This window comes from Ranitomeya imitator, chromosome 1 (genome assembly GCF_032444005.1).
Source record: "Ranitomeya imitator isolate aRanImi1 chromosome 1, aRanImi1.pri, whole genome shotgun sequence".
Classification (NCBI taxonomy): domain Eukaryota; kingdom Metazoa; phylum Chordata; class Amphibia; order Anura; family Dendrobatidae; genus Ranitomeya; species Ranitomeya imitator.
Genome location: NC_091282.1, coordinates 1,088,106,665 through 1,088,130,751, shown reverse-complemented (window position 1 = coordinate 1,088,130,751; position 24,087 = coordinate 1,088,106,665). Strand labels below are relative to the sequence as shown.

The 24,087-nt window shown below is 45.1% G+C and overlaps 1 protein-coding gene across 1 annotated transcript in view; it reads right to left on the bottom strand.

Annotated features, from left to right (window-relative positions):
- Nucleotides 1–19,333, bottom strand: part of SPCS3 (signal peptidase complex subunit 3) — a 31,179-nt gene extending 11,846 nt beyond the window's left edge. The window contains exons 1-3 of the mRNA XM_069744263.1: nucleotides 19,091–19,333; nucleotides 15,391–15,464; nucleotides 12,198–12,274 (exon numbers count right to left, since the gene is read on the bottom strand). Of these exons, the coding sequence (XP_069600364.1) occupies nucleotides 12,198–12,274; nucleotides 15,391–15,464; nucleotides 19,091–19,233 (294 nt within the window). The 5' untranslated portion in view covers nucleotides 19,234–19,333. The remainder of the gene's footprint in view (nucleotides 1–12,197; nucleotides 12,275–15,390; nucleotides 15,465–19,090) is intronic.
- Nucleotides 19,334–24,087: the final 4,754 nt, after the last annotated feature.

Sequence of the window (24,087 nt, the reverse complement as noted above, 5' to 3'; positions counted from 1 at the left end):
ATAGTACTACAAACACAAGACGTGCCCGCATAAATAATAGCACATAATTCATTAAAATTACAGTATATCATATCTAATATATAAAGGTTTGGGTGTGTGTCTCCGGGATTGGCATCTGCACAGTCGCAGCTACAGCCACAAAGTTGTGCACAGTCACACGTCTGGACTGCGAGAGCGTCATAGGCTATGTTGATGCAAAATTTTAACTCCGTGCGTTCCAATTCACCAAACAATTTTGCCCCCATCTACATAATGGGGAAAAAGTGAAACGAAAAGTGTTGGAGGCAAATTGACAGCTGCCAGATGTGAACAAAGGGGACTTAAAGAGTGAGAGCGATGGCGCCAAAGAGTATATACCGTACAGTTGCTAAGGTTTGGCCCCGGACATGGGATACTCAGCACACACGGGGATATGAACACACACAAAATGCGCCACACACTACGTGCTTGAACACATATACCACCCTCAGCACACATTTCACCACACATACACCAACCTCGCCACATAAAAGTCGAAACACAAAAGTCACCACTCAAAACTCGCCACGTGCAAAACTCGCGCCACACAACTTGCACGCGGAAAAATTGCCACATGCACAAAAGTTGCAACACATGCAAAAGTTGCCTCACACAAAACTTGCACATACTCAAAACGCACCACACATAAAACTCGCCACATGCAAAACTTGCTGCACACAACTTGCTACACTAACCTGTCACATGCAACTCAACACACAAAAAGTTGCTACAAGCATGTCGCCACACAAAACTCATCTCAAAAAAGTCGCTACATGCATGTCGCAACACGCGACAACACACAACTTGACACGTGAAACTCGTCCTAAACACACACAAGTCTGGTATTATCCTCCAAAAATAAAAATCTGGTACCTGGCAGCTTTTCAACGCATCCGCTGCCCATTCTAAAGTCCCGGGGAGGAGGGGGCAGAGTTCCAGCCGCGCATGCGCAGTAGGAATTGCAGGACCCAACGTACGAAAAAAACGTTCCCTTGAATGTTTTTTTCGCTACGACGATCCGCCAAATACCGACGCATCCAGTGCACGACATATGGAATGTGTGTCCATACGTCGCGATGCGTCGGTAATACAAGTCTATGTGCAAAAAAAACGCATCCTGCGGGCAACTTTGCAGGATGCGTTTTTTGCACAGAACGACGCATTGCAATGTCTTCGAAAAGACGGAACTGTGAAAGTAGCCTAACGTATGGACGAGGTCTAATACAGGAGATGACACACACATACCGTATATACTCGAGTATAAGCCGACCTGAGTATAAGCCGACCCCCCTAATTTTGCAACAAAAAACTGGGAAAACTTATTGATTCGAGTATAAGCCTAGGGTGGAAAATGCAGCAGCTGCTGGTAAATGTCAAATAAAAATAGGTACCAATAAAAGTAAAATTAGTTGAGACATCAGTAGGTTAAGTGTTTTTGAATATCCATATTGAATCGGGGCCCCATATAATGCTCCATACAGTTCATTATGGCCCCATAAGATGCTCCATACAAAATACGCCCCATATAATGCTATTCTTTATGGCCCCATATAATGCTCCATGCAGTTCATTATGGCCCCATAGATGCCCTATATAATGCTCCATGCAGTTATGGCCCCATAGATGCTCCATGCAGTTTTTTATGGCCCCATGTAATGCTCCATATAATGCTCCATGCAGTTCTTTATGGCCCCATAGATGCTCCATATAATGCTCCATGCAGTTCTTTATGGCCCCATAGATGCCCCATATAATGCTCCATGCAGTTCTTTATGGCTCCATATAATGCTCCATGCAGTTCTTTATGGCCCCATAGATGCCCCATATAATGCTTCATGCAGTTATGGCCCCATAGATGCCCCATATAATGCTCCATGCAGTTCTTTATGGCCCTATAGACGCTCCATATAGCATTGTGCCACATGTAATGCTGCTGCTGCACTAAAAAAAAATAAAAAAAATGACATACTCACCTCTCGTCGCTGCTCCTCAGCGTCCCGTCTCTCCGCACTGACTGTTCAGTTTAGCACGCACACTAATACGTCACCGTGCCCTCTGACCTGAACAGTCACCGCAGAGGACGCGGAAGACGGAGCGTCGGTGGAACGCAGAAAGGTGACATACTCACCTGCTCCCGGCGCTCCTGACGCGGTCCCCGCATGTCCCACGTATCCGGTAGCGACAGCTTCTTCCTGTAGTGAGCGGTCACATGGTACAGCTCATTACAGTAATGAATATGCAGCTCCACCCCTATGGGAGTGGAGTCCATATTCATAACTTTAATGAGCGGTACCAGTGACAGCTGAACAGGGGAAGAAGCTGCAGCGCACGAAGACCATGGGACAGGCAGGGACCACGTCAGGAGCAGGTGAGTATTTGACAGGCGTCGTTCCCCCTCACCCGCCAACCCCCCCGCCTTCCATGACTCGAGTATAAGCTGAGGGGCACTTTCAGCCCATTTTTTTGGGCTGAAAATCTCAGCTTATACTCGAGTATATACGGTATATAATATATACAGGAGGAGAGGACACCGGCATATACTATATATAGAGATGACACAGGTATATACACAGGAGATGACATACAGGTATATACACTATATAAAAGAGGAGATGACACAGGTATATAGAGGAGGAGATGACATACAGCAGGTATATACTATATACAGGGGAGATGACAGGTATATACCATATACAGGAGATGACATACAGGTATATACTATATACAGAAGAGATGACATACAGGTATATTAACCTAACTATCCCTGTGTGGCCTATTTATAAAAAAATAAAAAAACTATCAGGTTCCTCGCATCATGTTCTCATTCACTTTATGCAGTTAATAGCCCACTGTGTCTGTACTGCTACATACTTAGGCAGTTAACTGGTTCATGCAGCTTTACATGAACACCCGAGCCTTACCCTATGGCCGGTCCGAATAACTAAAGCAATTGTTACCATCCACCTCTCGTGTCTCCCCTTTTCCTCAGTCTGCAGGGCCCTCATTCCTCCTGGTATCTGTTTTGAACTGTATTTCTGTTATGCTGTAATGTCTATTGTCTGTACAAGTCCCCTCTATAATTTGTTAAGCGCTGCGGAATATGTTGGCGCTATATAAATAAAAATTATTATTATTATATTATTATTATATACTATATACAGGAGATGACATACAGGTGTATACTATATATAAAGGGAGATGACAAACATGTATATACTGAGAGGAAAATGAGAGGTGAGGTGAAGTGAAAAAGAGGTGTGAGGTGAAAATGAAACTGTGTGAGTGCAAAATGAGAGTGAGGGAAAATAGTGGAGTGATCAGAAAATGACAGATGTGAGGTCGAAATGACAAGTGTTAGGGGGGAATGAGAGGAGTGAGGGAGAAAATAAAAGATGTGAGGGAGAAAACGAAAGATGTGAAGGGGAAAATGAGAGGTGTGATGGGAAAATAAGTGAGGTGCTATAACTAACCACAGATATTTACTATGCCCAGGCAACGCCGGGCTCTTCAGCTAGTATTAGATAAAAGACCACCTCACCAGATATTTTTTATTGTCCTTTTGTTCTTTAACCCCTTACCAACCTCCGCCATACTAGTACTGCAGAGGTCGCATCTCTTCCTTTGATGCGGGCTCCGGTGGTGAGCCCGCATCAAAGCCGGGACATGTCGGCTGTTTTGAACAGCTGACAATCCACCCACCGCTATTAACTAGTTAAATGCCGCTGTCAAAAGCTAACAGTGTCATTTAACTAGCGCATCCGGCCGGAAATGAGCGCATCGCCAACCCTCGTCACGTGATCGGGGGTCAGCGATGCGTCGGCATAACAATCAGAGATCTCCTTGAGACCGCTATGGTTGTTGCTTCGATCTATGCTTCGCTCCTATGTAGCAGAGCCAATTGAGTTGTGCCAGCTTTTAGTCTCCCATGGAGGCTATTGAAGCATCGCAAAAGTAAAAAAAAAAATGTTTTAAAAATATGAAAAAAAATTTAAAAAAAAAAGTTTAACCCCTTTCTGACATGGGACGTACTATCCCGTCGAGGTGGGGTGGGCCCCCATGACCACGGACGGGATAGTACGTCCAGCGCGATTGGCGGCGCTCACGGGGGGAGCGCCGCCGATCGCGGCGGGTGTCAGCTGTTTATCGTAGCTGACATCCGGCACTATGTGCCAGGAGCGGTCACGGACCGCCCCCGGCACATTAACCCCTGGCACACCGCGATCAAAGATGATCGCGATGTGCCGGCGGTATAGGGAAGCTTCCCGCAGGGAGGGGGCTCCCTGCGGGCTTCCCTGAGACCCCCGCAGCAACGCGATGTGATCGCGTTGCTGCGAGGGTCTCACCTCCCTCCCTGCTTCCTCCAGCCCCGGATCCAAGATGGCCGCGGATCCGGGTCCTGCAGGGAGGGAGGTGGCTTCACAGAGCCTGCTCAGAGCAGGCACTGTGAAGGCTGCAACGCTGCATGTCAGATCACTGATCTGTGATGTTCCCCCCTGGGACAATGTAAAATAGTAAAAAAAAAAAAATTTCAAAATGTGTAAGAAAAAATAAAAAAAAAATATTCCTAAATAATGAAAAAAAAATAAAAAAAATATTCCCCTAAATACATTTCTTTATCTAAATAAAAAAAAAATAAATAAAAGTACACATATTTAGTATCGCCGCGTCCGTAACGGCCCGACCTATAAAACTGGCCCACTAGTTAACCCCTTCAGTAAACACCGTAAGAAAAAAAAAACGAGGCAAAAAACAACGCTTTATTATCATACCGCCGAACAAAAAGTGGAATAACACGCGATCAAAAAGACAGAAATAAATAACCATGATACCGCTGAAAGCGTCATCTTGTCCCGCAAAAAACGAGCCGCCATGCAGCATCATCAGCAAAAAAAAAAGTTATAGTCCTGAGAATAAAGCGATGCAAAAATAATTATTTTTTCTATAAAATAGTTTTTATCGTATAAAAGCGCCAAAACATAAAAAAATGATATAAATGAGGTGTTGCTGTAATCGTACTGACCCGAAGAATAAAACTGCTTTATCAATTTTACCAAACGCGGAACGGTATAAACGCCTCCCCCAAAAGAAATTCATGAATAGCTGGTTTTTGGTCATTCTGCCTCGCAAAAATCGGAATAAAAAGCGATCAAAAAATGTAACGTGCCCGAAAATGTTACCAATAAAAACGTCAACTCGTCCCGCAAAAAACAAGACCTCACATGACTCTGTGAACCAAAATATGGAAAAATTATAGCTCTCAAAATGTGGTAACGCAAAAAATATTTTTTGCAATAAAAAGCGTCTTTCAGTGTGTGACGGCTGCCAATCATAAAAATCCACTAAAAAAACCCGCTATAAAAGTAAATCAAACCCCCCTTCATCACCCCCTCAGTTAGGGAAAAATAAAAAAAAAATGTATTTATTTCCATTTTTCCGCTAGGGCTAGGGTTAGGGTTTGGGCTAGGGTTAGGGCTAGGGTTAGGGCTACACTTAGGGTTGGGGCTAAAGTTAGGGTTAGGGCTAGGGTTAGGGCTAGGGTTAGGGCTACAGTTTGGGTTGGGGCTAAAGTTTGGGTTGGGGCTAGGGTTAAGGCTACAGTTAGGGTTGGGGCTAAAGTTACGGTTAGGGTTTAGATTACATTTACAGTTGGGAATAGGGTTGGGATTAGGGTTAGGTGTGTGTCAGGGTTAGAGGTGTGGTTAGGGTTACTTTTGGAATTAGGGTTAGGAGTGTTTGGATTAGGGCTTCAGTTATAATTGGGGGGTTTCCACTGTTTAGGCACATCAGGGGCTCTCCAAACGCGACATGGTGTCCGATCTCAACTCCAGCCAATTCTGCATTGAAAAAGTAAAACAGTGCTCCTTCCCTTCCGAGCTCTCCCGTGTGCCCAAACAGGGGTTTACCCCAACATATGGGGTATCAGCGTACTCAGGACAAATAGGACAACAACTTTTGGGGTCCAATTTCTCCTGTTACCCTTGGGAAAATACAAAACTGGGGGCTAAAAAATAATTTTTGTGGGAAAAAAAAAAGATTTTTTATTTTCACGGCTCTGCGTTATAAACTGTAGTGAAACACTTGGGGGTTCAAAGTTCTCACAACACATCTAGATTAGTTCCCTGGGGTGTCTAGTTTCCAATATGGGGTCACTTGTGGGGGATTTCTACTGTTTAGGTACATTAGGGGTTCTGCAAACGCAATGTGACACCTGCAGACCATTCCATCTAAGCCTGCATTCCAAATGGAGCTCCTTCCCTTCCGAGCCCTCCCATGTGCCCAAACAGTGGTTGCCCCCCACATACGGGGTATCAGCGCACTCAGAACAAATTGGACAACAAATTTTGGGGTCCAATTTCTCCTGTTACCCTCGGGAAAATACAAAACTGGGGGCTAAAAAATAATTTTTGTGGGAAAAATTTTTTGTTTTATTTTTACGGCTCTGCATTATAAACGTCTGTGAAGCACTTGGTGGGTCAAAGTGCTCACCACACATCTAGATAAGTACCTTAAGGGGTCTACTTTCCAAAATGGTGTCACTTGTGGGGGGTTTCAATGTTTAGGCACATCAGGGGCTCTCCAAACGAAACATGGCGTCCCATCTCAATTCCAGTCAATTTTGCATTGAAAAGTCAAATGGCGCTCCTTCGCTTCTGAGCTTTGCCATGCGCCCAAACAGTGGTTTACCCCCACATGTGGGGTATTGTCGTGCTCAGGACAAATTGTACAACAATGTTTGGGGTCTATTTTCTCCTGTTACCCTTGGTAAAATTAAACAAATTGGAGCTGAATTAAATTTTTTGTGAAAAAAAGTTAAATGTTCATTTTTATTTAAACATTCAAAAAATTCCTGTGAAGCACCAGAAGGGTTAATAAACTTCTTGAATATGGTTTTGAGCACCTTGAGGGGTGTAGTTTTTAGAATGGTGTCACACGTGGGTATTTTCTATCATATAGACCCCTCAAAATGACTTCAAATGAGATGTGGGCCCTAAAATAAAATGGTGTTGTAGAAATGAGAAATTGCTGGTCAACTTTTAACCCTTATAACTCCCTAACAAAAAAAAATTTTGGTTCCAAAATTGTGCTGATGTAATGTAGACATGTGGGAAATGTTACTTATTAAGTATTTTGTGTGACATATCTCTATGATTTAATTGCATAAAAATTCAAAGTTGGAAAATTGCGAAATTTTCATAATTTTCGCCAAATTTCCGTTTTTTTCACAAATAAACGCAGGTACTATCAAAGAATTTTTACCATTGTCATGAAGTACAATATGTCACGAGAAAACCATGTCAGAATCACTGGGATCCGTTGAAGCCTTCCAGAGTTATAACCTCACAAAGGGACAGTGGTCAGAATTGTAAAAATTGGCCCGGTCATTAACGTGCAAACCACCCTTGGGGGTAAAGGGGTTAAATCACCCCCCTTTTGCCCCATTCAAAAACAAACAAACAAAAAAAAAATCAAACCTACACATATTTGGTATCGCCGCGTTCAGAATTGCCAAATCTATCAATAAAAAAAGGATTAGCCCCGATTGCTAACGGCATAACGAGTAAAAAATTTGAAACGCCAGAATTACTTTTTTGGTCACCACGACATTGCATTAACCCCTCTGTGACCTTAGACGTACTATCCCGTCAAGGTGCCCTGGGCTTATCTGACCCTGGACGGGATACTACGTCATAGCCGATCGGCCGCGCTCACGGGGGGAGCGCGGCCGATCGCGGCCGGGTGTCAGCTGCTTATCGCAGCTGACATCCGGCACTATGTGCCAGGAGCGGTCACGGACCGCCCCCGGCACATTAACCCCTGGCACACCGCGATCAAAGATGATCGCGATGTGCCGGCGGTGCAGGGAAGCACCGCGCAGGGAGGGGGCTCCCTGCGGGCTTCCCTGAGACCCCTGGAGCAACGCGATGTGATCGCGTTGCTGCGAGGGTCTCACCTCCCTCCCTGCTTCCTCCAGCCCCGGATCCAAGATGGCCGCGGATCCGGGTCCTGCAGGGAGGGAGGTGGCTTCACAGAGCCTGCTTAGAGCAGGCACTGTGAAGCAGCCTGCACTTCTATCAGATCGGTGATCTGACAGAGTGCTGTGCACACTGTCAGATCACTGATCTGTGATGTCCCCCCCTGGGACAAAGTAAAAAAGTAAAAAAAAAAAAAAATTCCAAATGTGTAAAAAAAATTAAAAAAAATATTCCAAAATAATGAAAAAAAAAAAATATATTATTCCCATAAATACATTTCTTCATCTAAATAAAAAAAAAAAAAAACAATAAAAGTACACATATTTAGTATCGCCGCGTCCGTAACGACCCGACCTATAAAACTGTCCCACTAGTTAACCCCTTCAGTAAACACCGTAAGGAAAAAAAAAAAAAAAACGAGGCAAAAAACAACGCTTTATTATCATACCGCCGAACAAAAAGTGGAATAACACGCGATCAAAAGGACAGATATAAATAACCATGGTACCGCTGAAAGCGTCATATTGTCCCGCAAAAAACGAGCCGCCATACAGCATCATCAGCAAAAAAATAAAAAAGTTATAGTCCTGAGAATAAAGCGATGCAAAAATAATTATTTTTTCTATAAAATAGTTTTTATCGTATAAAAGCGCCAAAACATAAAAAAATGATATAAATGAGGTGTCGCTGTAATCGTACTGACCCGAAGAATAAAACTGATTTATCAATTTTACCAAACGCGGAACGGTATAAACGCCTCCCCCAATAGAAATTCATGAATAGCTGGTTTTTGGTCATTCTTCCTCACAAAAATCGGAATAAAAAGCGATCAAAAAATGTCACGTGCCCGAAAATGTTTCAAATAAAAACGTCAACTCGTCCCGCAAAAAACAAGACCTCACATGACTCTGTGGACCAAAATATGGAAAAATTATAGCTCTCAAAATGTGGTATTGCAAAAAATATTTTTTGCAATAAAAAGGGTCTTTCAGTGTGTGACGGCTGCCAATCAAAAATCCGCTAAAAAACTCGCTATAAAAGTAAATCAAACCCCCCTTCATCACCCCCTTAGTTAGGGAAAAATAAAAAAAAAATGTATTTATTTCCATTTTCCCATTAGGGCTAGGGTTAGGGCTAGGGTTAGGATTAGGGCTAGGGTTAGGATTAGGGCTAGGGTTAGGGCTAGGGTTAGGGCTAGGGTTAGGGCTAGGGCTAGGGTTAGGGTTAGGGCTAGGGTTAGGGTTGGGGCTACAGTTAGGGTTGGGGCTACAGTTAGGGTTTAGATTACATTTACAGTTGGGAATAGGGTTGGGATTAGGGTTAGGGGTGTGTCAGGGTTAGAGGTGTGGTTAGGGTTACTGTTGGGATTAGGGGTGTGTTTGGATTAGGGTTTCAGTTATAATTGGGGGGTTTCCACTGTTTAGACACATCAGGGGCTCTCCAAACACGACATGGCGTCCGATCTCAATTCCAGCCAATTCTGCGTTGAAAAAGTAAAACAGTGCTCCTTCCCTTCCAAGCTCTCCTGTGTGCCCAAACAGGGGTTTACCCTCACATATGGGGTATCAGCGTACTCAGGACAAATTGGACAACAACTTTTGTGGACCAATTTCTCCTGTTACCCTTGGGAAAATACAAAACTGGGGGCTAAAAAATAATTTTTGTGGGAAAACAAAAAGATTTTTTATTTTCACGGCTCTGCGTTATAAACTGTAGTGAAATACTTGGGGGTTCAAAGTTCTCACAACACATCTAGATAAGTTCATTGAGGGGTCTAGTTTCCAATATGGGGTCACGTGTGGGGGGTTTCTACTGTTTAGGTACATTAGGGGCTCTGCAAACGCAATGTGACGCCTGCAGACCAATCCATCTAAGTCTGCATTCCAAATGATGCTCCTTCCCTTCCGAGCCCTCCCATGCGCCCAAACGGTGGTTCCCCCCCACATATCGGGTATCAGCGTACTCAGGACAAATTGGACAACAACATTTAGGGTCCAATTTCTCCTGCTAACCTTGGAAAAATACAAAACTGGGGGCTAAAATATAATTTTTGTGGAAAAAAAATATTTTTTATTTGCACGGCTCTGCGTTATAAACTGTAGTGAAATACTTGGGGGTTCAAAGCTCTCACAACACATCAAGATGAGTTCCTTAGGGGGTCTACTTTCCAAAATGGTGTCACTTGTGGGGGGTTTCTACTGTTTAGGTACATTAGGGGCTCTGCAAACGCAATGTGACGCCTGCAGACCATTCCATCTAAGTCTGCATTCCAAATGGCGCTCCTTCCCTTCCGAGCCCTCCCATGCGCCCAAACGGTGGTTCCCCCCCACATATGGGGTATCAGCGTACTCAGGACAAATTGGACAACAACTTTTGGGGTCCAATTTCTCCTGTTACCCTAGGGAAAATACAAAACTGGGGGCTAAAAAATAATTTTTGTGGGAAAAAAATTTTGTTTTATTTTTATGGCTCTGCATTATAAACTTCTGTGAAGCCCTTGGTGGGTCAAAGTGCTCACCACACATCCAGATAAGTTCCTTAGGGGGTCTACTTTCCAAAATGGTGTCACTTGTGGGGGGTTTCAATGTTTAGGCACATCAGTGGCTCTCCAAACGCAACAGTGGCTCTCTCAATTCCTGTCAATTTTGCATTGAAAAGTCAAACGGCGCTCCTTCCCTTCCGAGCTCTCCCATGCGCCCAAACAGTGGTTTACTGCCACATATGGGGTATCAGCGTACTCAGGACAAATTGGACAACAACTTTTGGGGTCCATTTTCTCCTGTTACCCTTGGTAAAATAAAACAAATTGGAGCTGAAGTAAATTTTTTGTGTAAAAAAGTTAAATGTTCATTTTTATTTAAACATTCCAAAAATTCCTATTAAACACCTGAAGGGTTAATAAACTTCTTGAATGTGGTTTTGAGCACCTTGAGGGGTGCAGTTTTTAGAATGGTGTCACACTTGGGCATTTTCTATCATATAGACCCCTCAAAATGACTTCAAATGAGACGTGGTCCCTAAAAAAAAAATGGTGTTGTAAAAATGAGAAATTGCTGGTCAACTTTTAACCCTTATAACTCCCTAACAAAAAAAAAAATTGGTTCCAAAATTATGCTGATGTAAAGGAGACATGTGGGAAATGTTACTTATTAAGTATTTTGTGTGACATCTCTCTGTGATTTAATTGCATAAAAATTCAAAGTTTGAAAATTGCGAAATTTTCAAAATTTTCGCCAAATTTCCGTTTTTTTCACAAATAAACGCAGGTACTATCAAAGAAATTTTACCACTATCATGAAGTACAATATGTCACGAGAAAACAATGTCAGAATCACCAGGATCCGTTGAAGCGTTTCGGAGTTATAACCTCATAAAGGGACAGTGGTCAGAATTGTAAAAATTGGCCTGGTCATTGACGTGCAAACCACCCTTGGGGGTAAAGGGGTTAAAATGTAATAACGGGCGATCAAAGGAACATATGTGCACCAAAATGGTATAATTAAAAACGTCAGCTCGGCCTGTGAAAAATGGAGATGCTACTGTTATCGGAAAATTGCGCAATTTTCTTTTCTTTTTTTTTAAGAAAAGTTTGGAATTTTTTTTTACCACTTAGATAAAAAATAACCTAGACAGGTTTGGTGTCTATGAACTCATAATGACCTGGAGAATCATAAAGGCAGGTCAGTTTTAGCATTTAGTGAACCTAACAAAAAAGTTTAACAAAAAAAACAAGTGTGGGACTGCACTTTTTTTTGCAATTTCACCACACTTGGAAATTGTGTACTGGAAGTCTTCAAGTACACTACATGGTAAAACCAATGGTGTCGTTCATACGTACAACTCATCCCGCAAAAAATAAGCCCTCACGTAGCCATATTGACGAAAAATAAAACAGTTATGGCTCTGGGATGGAAGTGAGTGAAAAACGTAAACGCAAAAATGGAAAAGAGCAAAGTCTTGAAGTGGTTAACCTTGTACTCGGGCTTTTATCTTTGGGTTCATACTAATTTCCGAATATTCTGCCATTCTTTACTATACAACAGATGTTTGTCACTCACTGTATATAAATTTGGCACTTTTTTATTACTAGTGGTAAACATCCATTGTGCTGTTCAGTACGCATGTTAAATAAATGCTGTGTGTATGGTCTGAGTTCTATAAAGACGAAAGGTGCGGTATTCCAGGCAGTGACAACATGATACTTACATTACTCTTAGTGGCGTACTCCGCTGATAGGTAGATAAATAACTGCTTCACGTTCCAGTCAAATATTGGTTGCAAATGTAGGTTCATTAAGGAAAACTTTGCATTACTTTCTTACAGTGCAATGATCAATGACAGTCATTTGCTTCAATGAACAAAATCAATTTAGAGTGACCTCAAAATAGAAAAATAATGTAAGGGTGCCCGTTACACCTTCAACATCAGTTCAGCTAATTTATCTTGACCTCCCTATGCAAATGCTGCCGAGAATCCATGTGTTTTTCATGGGGAGGTGGAGGTTTGTCAACATCTTCGGTGACTATCTCCCTTAATGAAGTCAGCATGCACAATCTTTCTTCACACCAAAATCATCTGTTAGAGGCTGGTGGCCCCTATACACATAGGAAACAGTTGATCCCGACAAAAGTGGCAGGTGTGGCGGACTTTACGCCAATGCTTATGAGGCCTTTATGCACAAAAACACAATATGGAAACTAATGCAAGTTCTTATCTACTGAGCACCATCTTGTGGCTCTCAGGGCAGTGGCCACTGATTTAGATGAAGGCTTGTGTTGTCACCCGTCCCCAACACATGATGAGAGGTGTGTGCGGGACTGACTTAATATTCTGAGGTGGTACAACATATAGGCACTTATATGTTTATTCATAACTAGATGGTGGCCTGATTCTAACGCATCGGGTATTCTAGAATATGCATGTCCACGTAGTATACTGCACAGCCCACGTAGTATACTGCACAGCCCACGTAGTATACTGCACAGCCCACGTAGTATACTGCACAGCCCACGTAGTATACTGCACAGCCCACGTAGTATACTGCACAGCCCACGTAGTATACTGCACAGCCCACGTAGTATACTGCACAGCCCACGTAGTATACTGCACAGCCCACGTAGTATACTGCACAGCCCACGTAGTATACTGCACAGCCCACGTAGTATACTGCACAGCCCACGTAGTATACAGACTTAAAATAAAAAATAAACATATACTCACCCTCCGAAAGCCCGTTGAAGTCCTGGCTCTGGGTGCGGTGCACGCGGCAGCTTCCGGTCACAGGGTTGGTATGGGCGCAAGACCTGTGATGACGTCGTGGTCACATGACCGCGACGTCATGGCAGGTCCTTCTCGCATACCATCCTTGCCACCGGAACCTGCCGCTTGCATGGAGCGGTCACCAGAGCGTCGCGAGGAGCGGGAAAGGCGGCGGAAGGTGAGTATATAATAACTTTTTTTTTGTTATTATTTTTAACATTAGATCTTTTTACTATTGATGCTGCATAGGCAGCATCAATAGTAAAAATTTGGTCACAGGGTTAATAGCAGCGTTAATGGAGTGCGTTACACCGCGGCATAACGCGGTCCGTTAGTGCTGCCATTAACCCTGTGTGAGCGCTGACTGGAAAGGATAATGGAGCGGGCACTGACTGCGGGGAGGAAGGAGCGGCCATTTTGGCGCCGGACTGTGGCCGTCACTGATTGGTCGTGGCTGTTTTGCCACGACGAATCAGCGAGTTGGATCTCCATGACAGACAGAGGCCGCGACCAATGAATATCCGGGACAGACAGAAAGATGGAAGTACCCCTTAGACAATTATATGGTAGATTAGTGATGAGCAAATGTGCTTGGATGAAGTGTATCTTGGGGGTGCTCGAATAACATGTTCAAGTCCCCACGGCTGTTAGCAGCAACACATGCAGGGATTGCTTAAAAGCTGCAAAACTTGCAGCTGCAGGGGCCTGAACACATTATTCAAGCACACCCAAGATACTCCGATAACACGTTATCGAGCATGTTCATTCATCACTAATCCTGATCTAAAAAAAAAAAAACACGGCACAATGTGCTGAAAGCTGCAGTTTATCCATTACAGCCCTTATCAATCCCATAAGGAATAATTATATGCATGCGTTCATTGTACAAGACTGATCTCTCTGCTCCTAGTGGAAGCCACTATGTGGGTCTCACTTGAACACGAATGCCGACAAAACAAGACGTAATGAAGCTCCTCTGCCTCCGTGTATGTATGGGAATCACTGGATCACCTTTTCATTGATACAGGGGGCTGACAATGCTTTTCAACCCAAATAAAAAGCCCTATACAAATATCTACTGTATTACTCAATGTCTCAATGCAGCGCACTGGTACACTGTTTTTTTTACATATGGCAGCCTCCATCTGTTTTGATTGACGGCACTGGTTTGCTCAGAGCAAGCGGTGTCTGCAGAGAATCCTCGTTTATGCGCTCACTGTACATACACATCCCATTTCTCCTGACTCTGCTACAACCACTCCATTACACAGCCACTTGGTGTACCGGAGCGGCCACAACAACTGCACGCTCGCTTCCCTCCTCTGCAATGAGCGTGTAACGGAGAATTCACTTTAGACAACACTTAGGAGCAAACCAGCGCGGGCAGTCACGGGAGAAAGAGGTGGCCCCATGCAAAGAGCGAATGGCGTGGACAACTGGGCTGCACCAAGGGTCCACCAAGCACGCTAAACTGCACATTTGTCAAAGAGCATTTTGTGGAGAATGAAGGTGCGATTGTTATAGGTGTTAAGATGCCTACATGGCTTTTTCGCTAATTAAAAATAAAAAGTGATATCGGGCTGACAGACTCCCATTAAAAGCCATAAATCATCTCTCTGAGATAAAAGACAGCTTCATCTCTGCGGTGTTCTATAAGGAAAAAAAAAAAAAAAAAAAAAATCAAGATTGATGAGTAGCCAAGCATGAGAACAAATGAGTGTTTGGAAAGTCCTTCTAACACTTGCTTTTGCTAATAGTTTTATGCTGCTAGTATGATAGAATAGAACAAAGGTTTCAGCAGTGTCGGGGCCAGCACAGGAGGGAAACCACTGATGCCACTACAGACCCCACTGACTATCACTGGTCTGTCAAGTCCCCGTTATGGCTTCTGGAATCTACGGAACAGAAATCGGCAGCATGCAGCACTTAGGTTATGTGGCCATATTAGTGATCATACATGGCGGATACAACTACATGTTCAGGGACCATTTGTTCTGCAGAGCTCGTTTTGGCAATGATATCGGGAGTAAACATAACCTTGGGATTAGGAGCTGGAGAACTTGTTATCTGTGGGATTAGGTTACTTATAAGTCAGGAATAGCATGAAAGAGAAACCTATAAACTCAGAAAGAAAGGATATCTGCATTTATATCAAATATGAGAAATCCCAGGTCGCTCTTTTCTCTGGGGCCAGTGAAGTCTTCAACATTCTCCCTGCAAGACAACAAAATAACACTTTACAGATCGCTGACAAGAGAGATATTAAGGCCGACGGTCTTATTTATTTTATGACTTTTTTTTGCCAAGAACACTAAAACAAGTCTGATTCATTAAAGTCTGAATATCACGGGTGGACTAAATCCTGCATGACCCATAAAACTCCAGGCGCGTCCAATAATAAGAAAGAACAGAGCCCACAGTCTGTATGCCCACAATTTACCCACACGAGAGATCAATGCATGTGCAGATACCAGCAGCAAAGTCATCTCTGTGGCATCACTGGCATCCAGGATCAGAGGGCACCTTCACACGCAATAAAGGATGGAACAATGAGCTTTAGCCAGGCTTAAAGGGAATCTGTGCATAATGTATCACCAGCAAATCACATCTAAGGGCATGCAGGTCTTTAAAATGTAAATCCATAGACTTTGCAGCTAAATTCCCAAGTAATTAGCATTTTCTTTACTGCAGTATTCTAGGTATGACAGAGCACTTAAGGAGGCGGTCCGGAGGCAAAGGACATTTCATTCTCAATTGATTTCTATTTGATGCCATGACCTTAGCTAATTTCTTATATGCTTGCATTAAGTATTCCCTACTGTTCCCCAACTACACGAACAGCTATTCTATTTTTTTATTTATTTTCCTCTGATGACTGAGAATCCTAGTGCATGCTGGGATAGACAAAACAAGTGTCATCAGGGGGCAGAGGCTGCGGCCACTGACGCAGTGACACTCCTTGCAGAGGCTGGGCTAGTCCCTGTGCGCAGCATTTTGTCACAGTGCACAGCGCGCAGGGACTAGCACTGCAAATCACAGATGAAGAGTTATCAAAGGGGAAATCGGAAAAAAATACAACGGCTTAGTATAGTTAATGCAAGAATATTAGAAATTAATATCAGCAAAAAATACAGCAAATGTGACTGATCATAGTAAAACTTCCCAAAAGGTGGTTGTGTAGCCTCCCAACGCGTTTTCCCCTCCGTTCGGGAAGGGGAGTTCTGCAGGGGGTGGTTTTGGACAAATGAATAATATGGGCTCTTGCACTGGCAAGTAGTACCCAACAAACAAACGGGTTATGTCAGTCCCCCTACAGGGGGAAAAAAAAAAAAAAAGGTTTAAACCTTTTCCTTGCCATGCTGAATCCTCATTATATTAGAAATTACAATAAGCACAAAAGGTGACCAGATAGGTTTAGGGGGCACTTCCAAATGCTATAAGAAACCTATGATGAAAGGAAGTTAAAAGCACAATAAATTAATAACAGGTCTTCTTTATTAGTACAAAATCAGTACATTGTCCTCATGCTCTATATTTTTGGATCGATCTTGCACTTATGTTTTACTGTGAAATCTCTTGAAATTAACCATCATCTTTATTTATATTCTGCGTACAGGAGGAACATGTATAAATCGGGTCTCTTTTGGATGATTTACTCATCACATGTACTTCTATTGTATCTATTCTTTTTTTCCTTTGATTAGGGATTTTAGGATCTTGTGCCTTGCTTTTTTTTGCCCAGACAGCATTTAGTAGCACCATAAGCACCTTATTGACACAGTCAAGCTTATCTTTGAATGGCCACTTGCGGACTTATGGCCCATAGCTCTGGATCTGTATGGCGGACTTATGGCCCATAGCTCTGGATCTGTATGGCGGACTTATGGCCCATAGCTCTGGATCTGTATGGCGGACTTATGGCCCATAGCTCTGGATCTGTATGGCGGACTTATGGCCCATAGCTCTGGATCTGTATGGCGGACTTATGGCCCATAGCTCTGGATCTGTATGGCGGACTTATGGCCCATAGCTCTGGATCTGTATGGCGGACTTATGGCCCATAGCTCTGGATCTGTATGGCGGACTTATGGCCCATAGCTCTGGATCTGTATGGCGGACTTATGGCCCATAGCTCTGGATCTGTATGGCGGACTTATGGCCCATAGCTCTGGATCTGTATGGCGGACTTATGGCCCATAGCTCTGGATCTGTATGGCGGACTTATGGCCCATAGCTCTGGATCTGTATGGCGGACTTATGGCCCATAGCTCTGGATCTGTATGGCGGACTTATGGCCCATAGCTCTGGATCTGTATGGCGGACTTATGGCCCATAGCTCTGGATCTGTATGGCGGACTTATGGCCCATAGCTCTGGATCTGTATGGCGGACTTATGGCCCATAGCTCTGGATCTGTATGGCGGACTTATGGCCCATAGCTCTGGATCTGTATGGCGGACTTATGGCCCATAGCTCTGGATCTGTATGGCGGACTTATGGCCCATAGCTCTGGATCTGTATGGCGGACTTATGGCCCATAGCTCTGGATCTGTATGGCGGACTTATGGCCCATAGCTCTGGATCTGTATGGCGGACTTATGGCCCATAGCTCTGGATCTGTATGGCGGACTTATGGCCCATAGCTCTGGATCTGTATGGCGGACTTATGGCCCATAGCTCTGGATCTGTATGGCGGACTTATGGCCCATAGCTCTGGATCTGTATGGCGGACTTATGGCCCATAGCTCTGGATCTGTATGGCGGACTTATGGCCCATAGCTCTGGATCTGTATGGCGGACTTATGGCCCGTAGCTCTGGATCTGTATGGCGGACTTATGGCCCATAGCTCTGGATCTGTATGGCGGACTTATGGCCCATAGCTCTGGATCTGTATGGCGGACTTACGGCCCATAGCTCTGGATCTGTATGGCGGACTTACGGCCCATAGCTCTGGATCTGTATGGCGGACTTATGGCCCATAGCTCTGGATCTGTATGGCGGACTTATGGCCCATAGCTCTAGATCTGTATGGCGGATTTATGGCCCATAGCTCTGGATCTGTATGGCGGATTTATGGCCCATAGCTCTGGATCTGTATGGCGGATTTATTTCCCATAGCTCTGGATCTCTATGGCGGATTTATTGCCCATAGCCCTGGATCTCTATGGCGGATTTATGGCCCATAGCTCTGGATCTCTATGGCGGATTTATGGCCCATAGCTCTGGATCTGTATGGCGGATTTATTTCCCATAGCTCTGGATCTCTATGGGGGATTTAAACATAAAAGACATCGGGAATATCATAAGCGCATCAGCACAATGAAAGGACTTCTTAGCTCCAACCAGGGTACGTGGCTTCCTCGGTCACAGGGGCACATACATGTAGTGCATGGTTCCTGGGATTAATACCAGACATGGCCTGCACATTACAGTCAGTGGGGTTGGATGAAGCGCCATCAATATTTCTCCAGGAAACCTCCTGGAAGTGTAGAGGGGAGACGACCTCTCGGCTGCAGACCATCAGGAAGGACCCTAGAGGGACATGCACATAAGGAAACGACCCCCTACCGCTCTTGATAAGGCTGGATCTATTAACTGAAATAATGCGACCCCTGCCCATCACTGTGCCCGGCGACATGTCACATCTGGCCCAGCAAAGAAAGAGTCAAATAGCGACAGAAAATAAACATACAAGTCAATTCCTAACCGGCACCAGAGCGAATGATGTGCTGCAGCAGCTGCGGCCCCCACTGCCCAGCAGGGCTCATTAATGGCGCTAGCTATGAGCATATGGCAGCACAGCCGCCTGCCCACCCGCGGAGCCCCGGGGCAATACTCACAGCGTCACCCGGGAGACGTGAATGTTCACCGGCACCACTCGGTCCTTAAATGCGGTAGTAATGAAACAGCCGAACGTGAGAGCGGCCATAACACTCAGAGAGAAGGCGAAGAGAGAATTAGCCCGGGACAGCGCGGTGTTCATGGTGCCGGCGCGGACGGAGCCTGGTCCCTGCTGCTACGGCTAACGCTGAGCTGTCTGAATGAGCCTAGCGACGCTCCGTACAGTCACTTCCGGGTCAGGAAGCCGCCACACAGGAAGAGAGCATGTCGGGAACCAACGTGGAGAAGTATCAGTCACGTGACTGCACCTGGGCGGCCATGCTTGTGGTGGCAGCTCAGTGTTCCATCATTATCACGTACAGTAAGCCGCACGGCCAGCCTCTCTCCCACAGCCGACTAATGTACAGTGCCTGTGACAGCCACATCCATTTATATAAGCCGGGGCCAGGGCTGAGAAATGGCCGCTGAAGGGTAATATACGGTCATGCACGTGGGCAGAGGAAAGAAAATGTACAATTATGTATTAGATGGTAAAACTGTGTGGAAAAGCCTTGGGTGTATGAGTTAAGGCAGGGCCGGACTGGGACCAGAGAGCAGCCCTGGCACAAAAAAATCACCAGCCAAATACATTGACTGTCCTCACCCAAATGTAGAGCACTGGCAGGTTGTGCCAACGTTTGCTTTACTCGTTACACCAATCAGCTCGAAACATGTCACCTGCAGTGGCCATAGGATGACTAGACAACAGTTCAATACAGAGTATTACCACACTGCGAACTATCACACTGCAGACTATTACCACACTGCAGACTATTATTACCGCACTGCAGACTATTATTACCACACTGCAGACTATAACCGCACTGCAGACTATTACACTGCAGACTATTGCCACACTGCAGACTATTATTACCACACTGCAGACTATAACCGCACTGCAGACTATAACCGCACTGCAGACTATTACACTGCAGACTATTGCCACACTGCAGACTATTATTACCACACTGCAGACTATGACCGCACCGCAGACTATTATTACCACACTACAGACTATTATTACCACACTGCAGACTATTATTACCACACTACAGACTATTATTACCACACTGCAGACTATTATTACCACACTGCAGACTATTATTACCACACTGCATACTATGACCGCACCGCAGACTATGACCGCACCGCAGACTATTACCGCACTGCAGACTATTACCGCACTGCAGACTATTACACTGCAGACTTGCCACACTGCAGACTATTATTACCACACTGCATACTATGACCGCACCGCAGACTATGACCGCACCGCAGACTATTACCGCACTGCAGACTATTACCGCACTGCAGATTATTACACTGCAGACTTGCCACACTGCAGACTATTATTACCACACTACAGACTATTATTACCACACTGCAGACTATAACCGCACTGCAGAGTCAAAACAAAAGAAAGTCAAAACCGCACCCTTTTCTTTATAGATTGAAGGTCTCAGCGGACACAAGGGCGCACGTCCAAAACCAGGGATCCCATCCCGGACAGTACCAAGACCACAAAGAACAAAAAGAAAGCGCCACAATGGATGGTGAAAAAATAAGAGCTTACATTTATTCTGCCTCCTGTAGCGACGTTTCTTGATAAAGGTCTGTTGACTGAAACGTCGCTACAGGAGGCAGAATAAATGTAAGCTCTTATTTTTTCCCCATCCATTGTGGCACTGTCTTTTTGTTCTTTGTGGTTATGACCGCACTGCAGACTATGACCACACTGCAGACTATACTAAAAAATACAGCTCTGATCAGACAAAACGTTATGTATCCACATTATAGGGATTGTCCACTAGAAGACAGCCCCTTTCAATGTTCCTAGTCTGATGACTCCTCCGCTCAGAGCACTGTGTCCCCCAGCAATCTCATGACATTGTTTATGTGACATAAGCGCTGCAGACGATCAGAGGACGTTGATGATCTGCAGCCTTCACAGTACAGTTTGATGATAACGTGCTGCTCTTGTGCCATAAACCATGTCATGAAATCTACGCTGGTCCTTATTACGTTCAAGGTGAAAAGAGAGTGGACCCTCTGGACCGTGGAAGAGACCTACCCCTGGGCGAGCAGACCTAATGGTAACCAACCCCTATACAGGGACTGTCAGGAGCAGGCCCAGAGGTCGCTAATCCACGGTAGCAGATACCAAGAGGGACGGCTCCAGAGGACAAAGAAAAAGACACAAACTGGAGTACCGGAGCGGAGGCGGAGGGACAAATGGCAACGGAGAATGAAAGAGGACGACTAGCTAGAGCTGAAGAAAGACTGGAACAAGAGCGAAACAGAGGAAGAGAAAGCACCAAAAGAAACGGGAAAGTGGCGAGCAAAAGGGCGAGTGCAAAGGAGTAACACTCGGAGCTGACTGAAGCACAGTAGCACAAAGCAGAAGGGCCAGAGACAGAAGCAAAATAGCAAATGATACTCAGGCACCTCCTAACAGAGGAGGTGGCCTGAAATACCCCGAACCTACCCAGGATTGGCCGAGACAGAAGGTATCCGGAAACAGAGGATCAGCGTCAGCTGCGAATCCCTGCGCACCTGCACAGAAGCTAGACAAGGTGCCGGGAACGAGCGCGCCGCCCACCAGCAGTAGGACAGCGGGAGCGCGCACTGAAGGCGGGAGTTCGCGACGCCGAGGAGGAAGCGCGCCGGAACCTGGAAGCCGCAGCACCGGCGGAAGGCGCGACGAGAGCCAGGGACGAAGCCGCAAAGGTGAGTAGCGGCCGTAACAGTACCCCCCTCCTTAAAATCCCCCCTTCCAAAACTGGAGAGAAATTTTTGTTTAGAAGGCGAGGTGCATTGATATTCTCCAGAGGCTCCCACGATCTCTCCTCAGGACCAAAACCTTTCCAATCCACCAAGAAAAATTTTCTCCCACGAACCCTCTTCATAGCTAAAATATCCCTCACCTCAAAGATATTATCAGCACAGGCAGGCAGAGGAGAGGCGCAGGAAGAAGGGTGAAAGCGATTAAACGTAACCGGTTTGAGTAGGGACACATGGAAGGTATTGGGAACACGGAGCGAAGCAGGCAACTTCAGCTTGTAAGCGACATCGTTGACTCGACTCAGAACCTCAAAGGGACCGATGTAACGAGGACCAAGCTTGCAGGAAGGTATCTTGAGTCTAATGGAACGTGAGGAGAGCCAGACTTTGTCGCCGGGTAGAAACGGAGAAATATCCAATCGCCTCTTGTCGGCAAATCTCTTCATCCTCACAGATGCCTTATCGAGAGCGCTTTTAACTTGTCCCCAAACAGACGAAAAGTCCGAAGTCAAAGTATCTGCTGCCGGTACTCCAGACGTAGAGGAGATCAGGAGAGGCATATTAGGATGTTGTCCGAACACGATAAAAAATGGAGACTTAGCAGAAGACTCATTGGAGTGGTTATTATAGGCAAACTCAGCCCATGGCAGAAGGTTAACCCAATTAGCCTGATGGGCGTTAGAGAAATGACGAAGATAAGTAGCCACGATCTGATTTGTTCGTTCAGCTTGACCATTAGTCTGAGGGTGATAGGCAGATGAAAAATCTAAAGAAATCTTCAGGAGTTTGCATAGTGCCCTCCAAAAATGCGAAGTAAACTGTACTCCTCTGTCGGACACAATGTTTTGAGGAAAACCATGAAGTTTGAAGATATTAGAAATGAAGATCTTCGCCAATTCTGGAGCCGAAGGTAGACCAGGCAGGGGTACAAAATGAGCCATCTTGGAAAACCGATCTACTACCGTAAGGATGACTGTACAACCAGAGGAATTTGGTAAGTCGGTAATGAAGTCCATGGCGATGTGCTGCCATGGACTAGAAGGTACTGGAAGAGGAAGCAGACCTCCATGAGGTAACTGTCTTGGAACTTTGTATTTAACACAGGAAGGACAGGAGGCGACAAAGTCTTTAATATCAAGACGCAACGAAGGCCACCAATAGTAGCGAGAGATGAGAAGGAAGGTCTTCTTTATCCCTGCATGGCCTGCTAATTTAGAGGAGAGTCCCCAACGAAGAACTCTCTCTCTGTCGTTTTCAGCCACCAGTGTCTTACCAGGAGGGGGACAGGTCATCCTCAAAGGTGCCACCGTGATGATCTTGCAGGGATCCAAAATATGTGCTGGTTCTTCGTCCAAGTCTTCCGGCTGCGAAAGCCTGGACAGAGCGTCTGCTTTGACATTTTTGTCGCCGGGCCGAAAACGAAGCTCGAAATCGAAGCGAGCAAAGAACAGAGACCAACGAGCCTGCCGTGGAAGGCTCTTTGCGCGGTTTGAAGGTAGGCCAAATTCTTGTGGTCAGAGAAAATTACGAATGGATGAACTGCTCCTTCGAGAAGATGCCTCCATTCCTCTAGGGCTAATTTAATAGCCAAGAGTTCTCGGTCTCCAATGGTATAATTACGTTCAGATGCAGAAAACGTCTTGGAAAAGAATCCGCAAGGAACCAGATGACCCACTGAGGACCTTTGGGAGAGAACTGCTCCAGCCCCCGTGGAGGAGGCGTCCACCTCGAGAACGAATGGCTTGTTAATCTCAGGATGATGTAACACTGGAGCGGAGGAAAAGGACTGTTTCAAGAGCAAAAAGGCATTCTCGGCCTCCGGGGTCCAAGTCTTCGGGTTGGAACCTTTGTGGGTGAGAGCAGAAAGAGGCCGAATAGTTGAGGAGAAATGAGAAATGAACTGCCTGTAGTAGTTGGCAAATCCCACAAACCGCTGGATGGCTTTTATTCCATGGGGACGTGGCCAATTGAGAATGGCATTCACTTTCTCAGGGTCCATCTTGAGGCCGAAATCCGAAACAATATATCCAAGAAAGGGCAAAGAAGTTTGTTCAAATAGACATTTCTCATATTTAGCGTAAAGACGGTTCTCTCTTAGCCGCTGCAGGACCAGGCGAACACTTCTGTGGGACGGCAAATCTGCTGAGAACACCAGGATGTCGTCTAAATATACCAC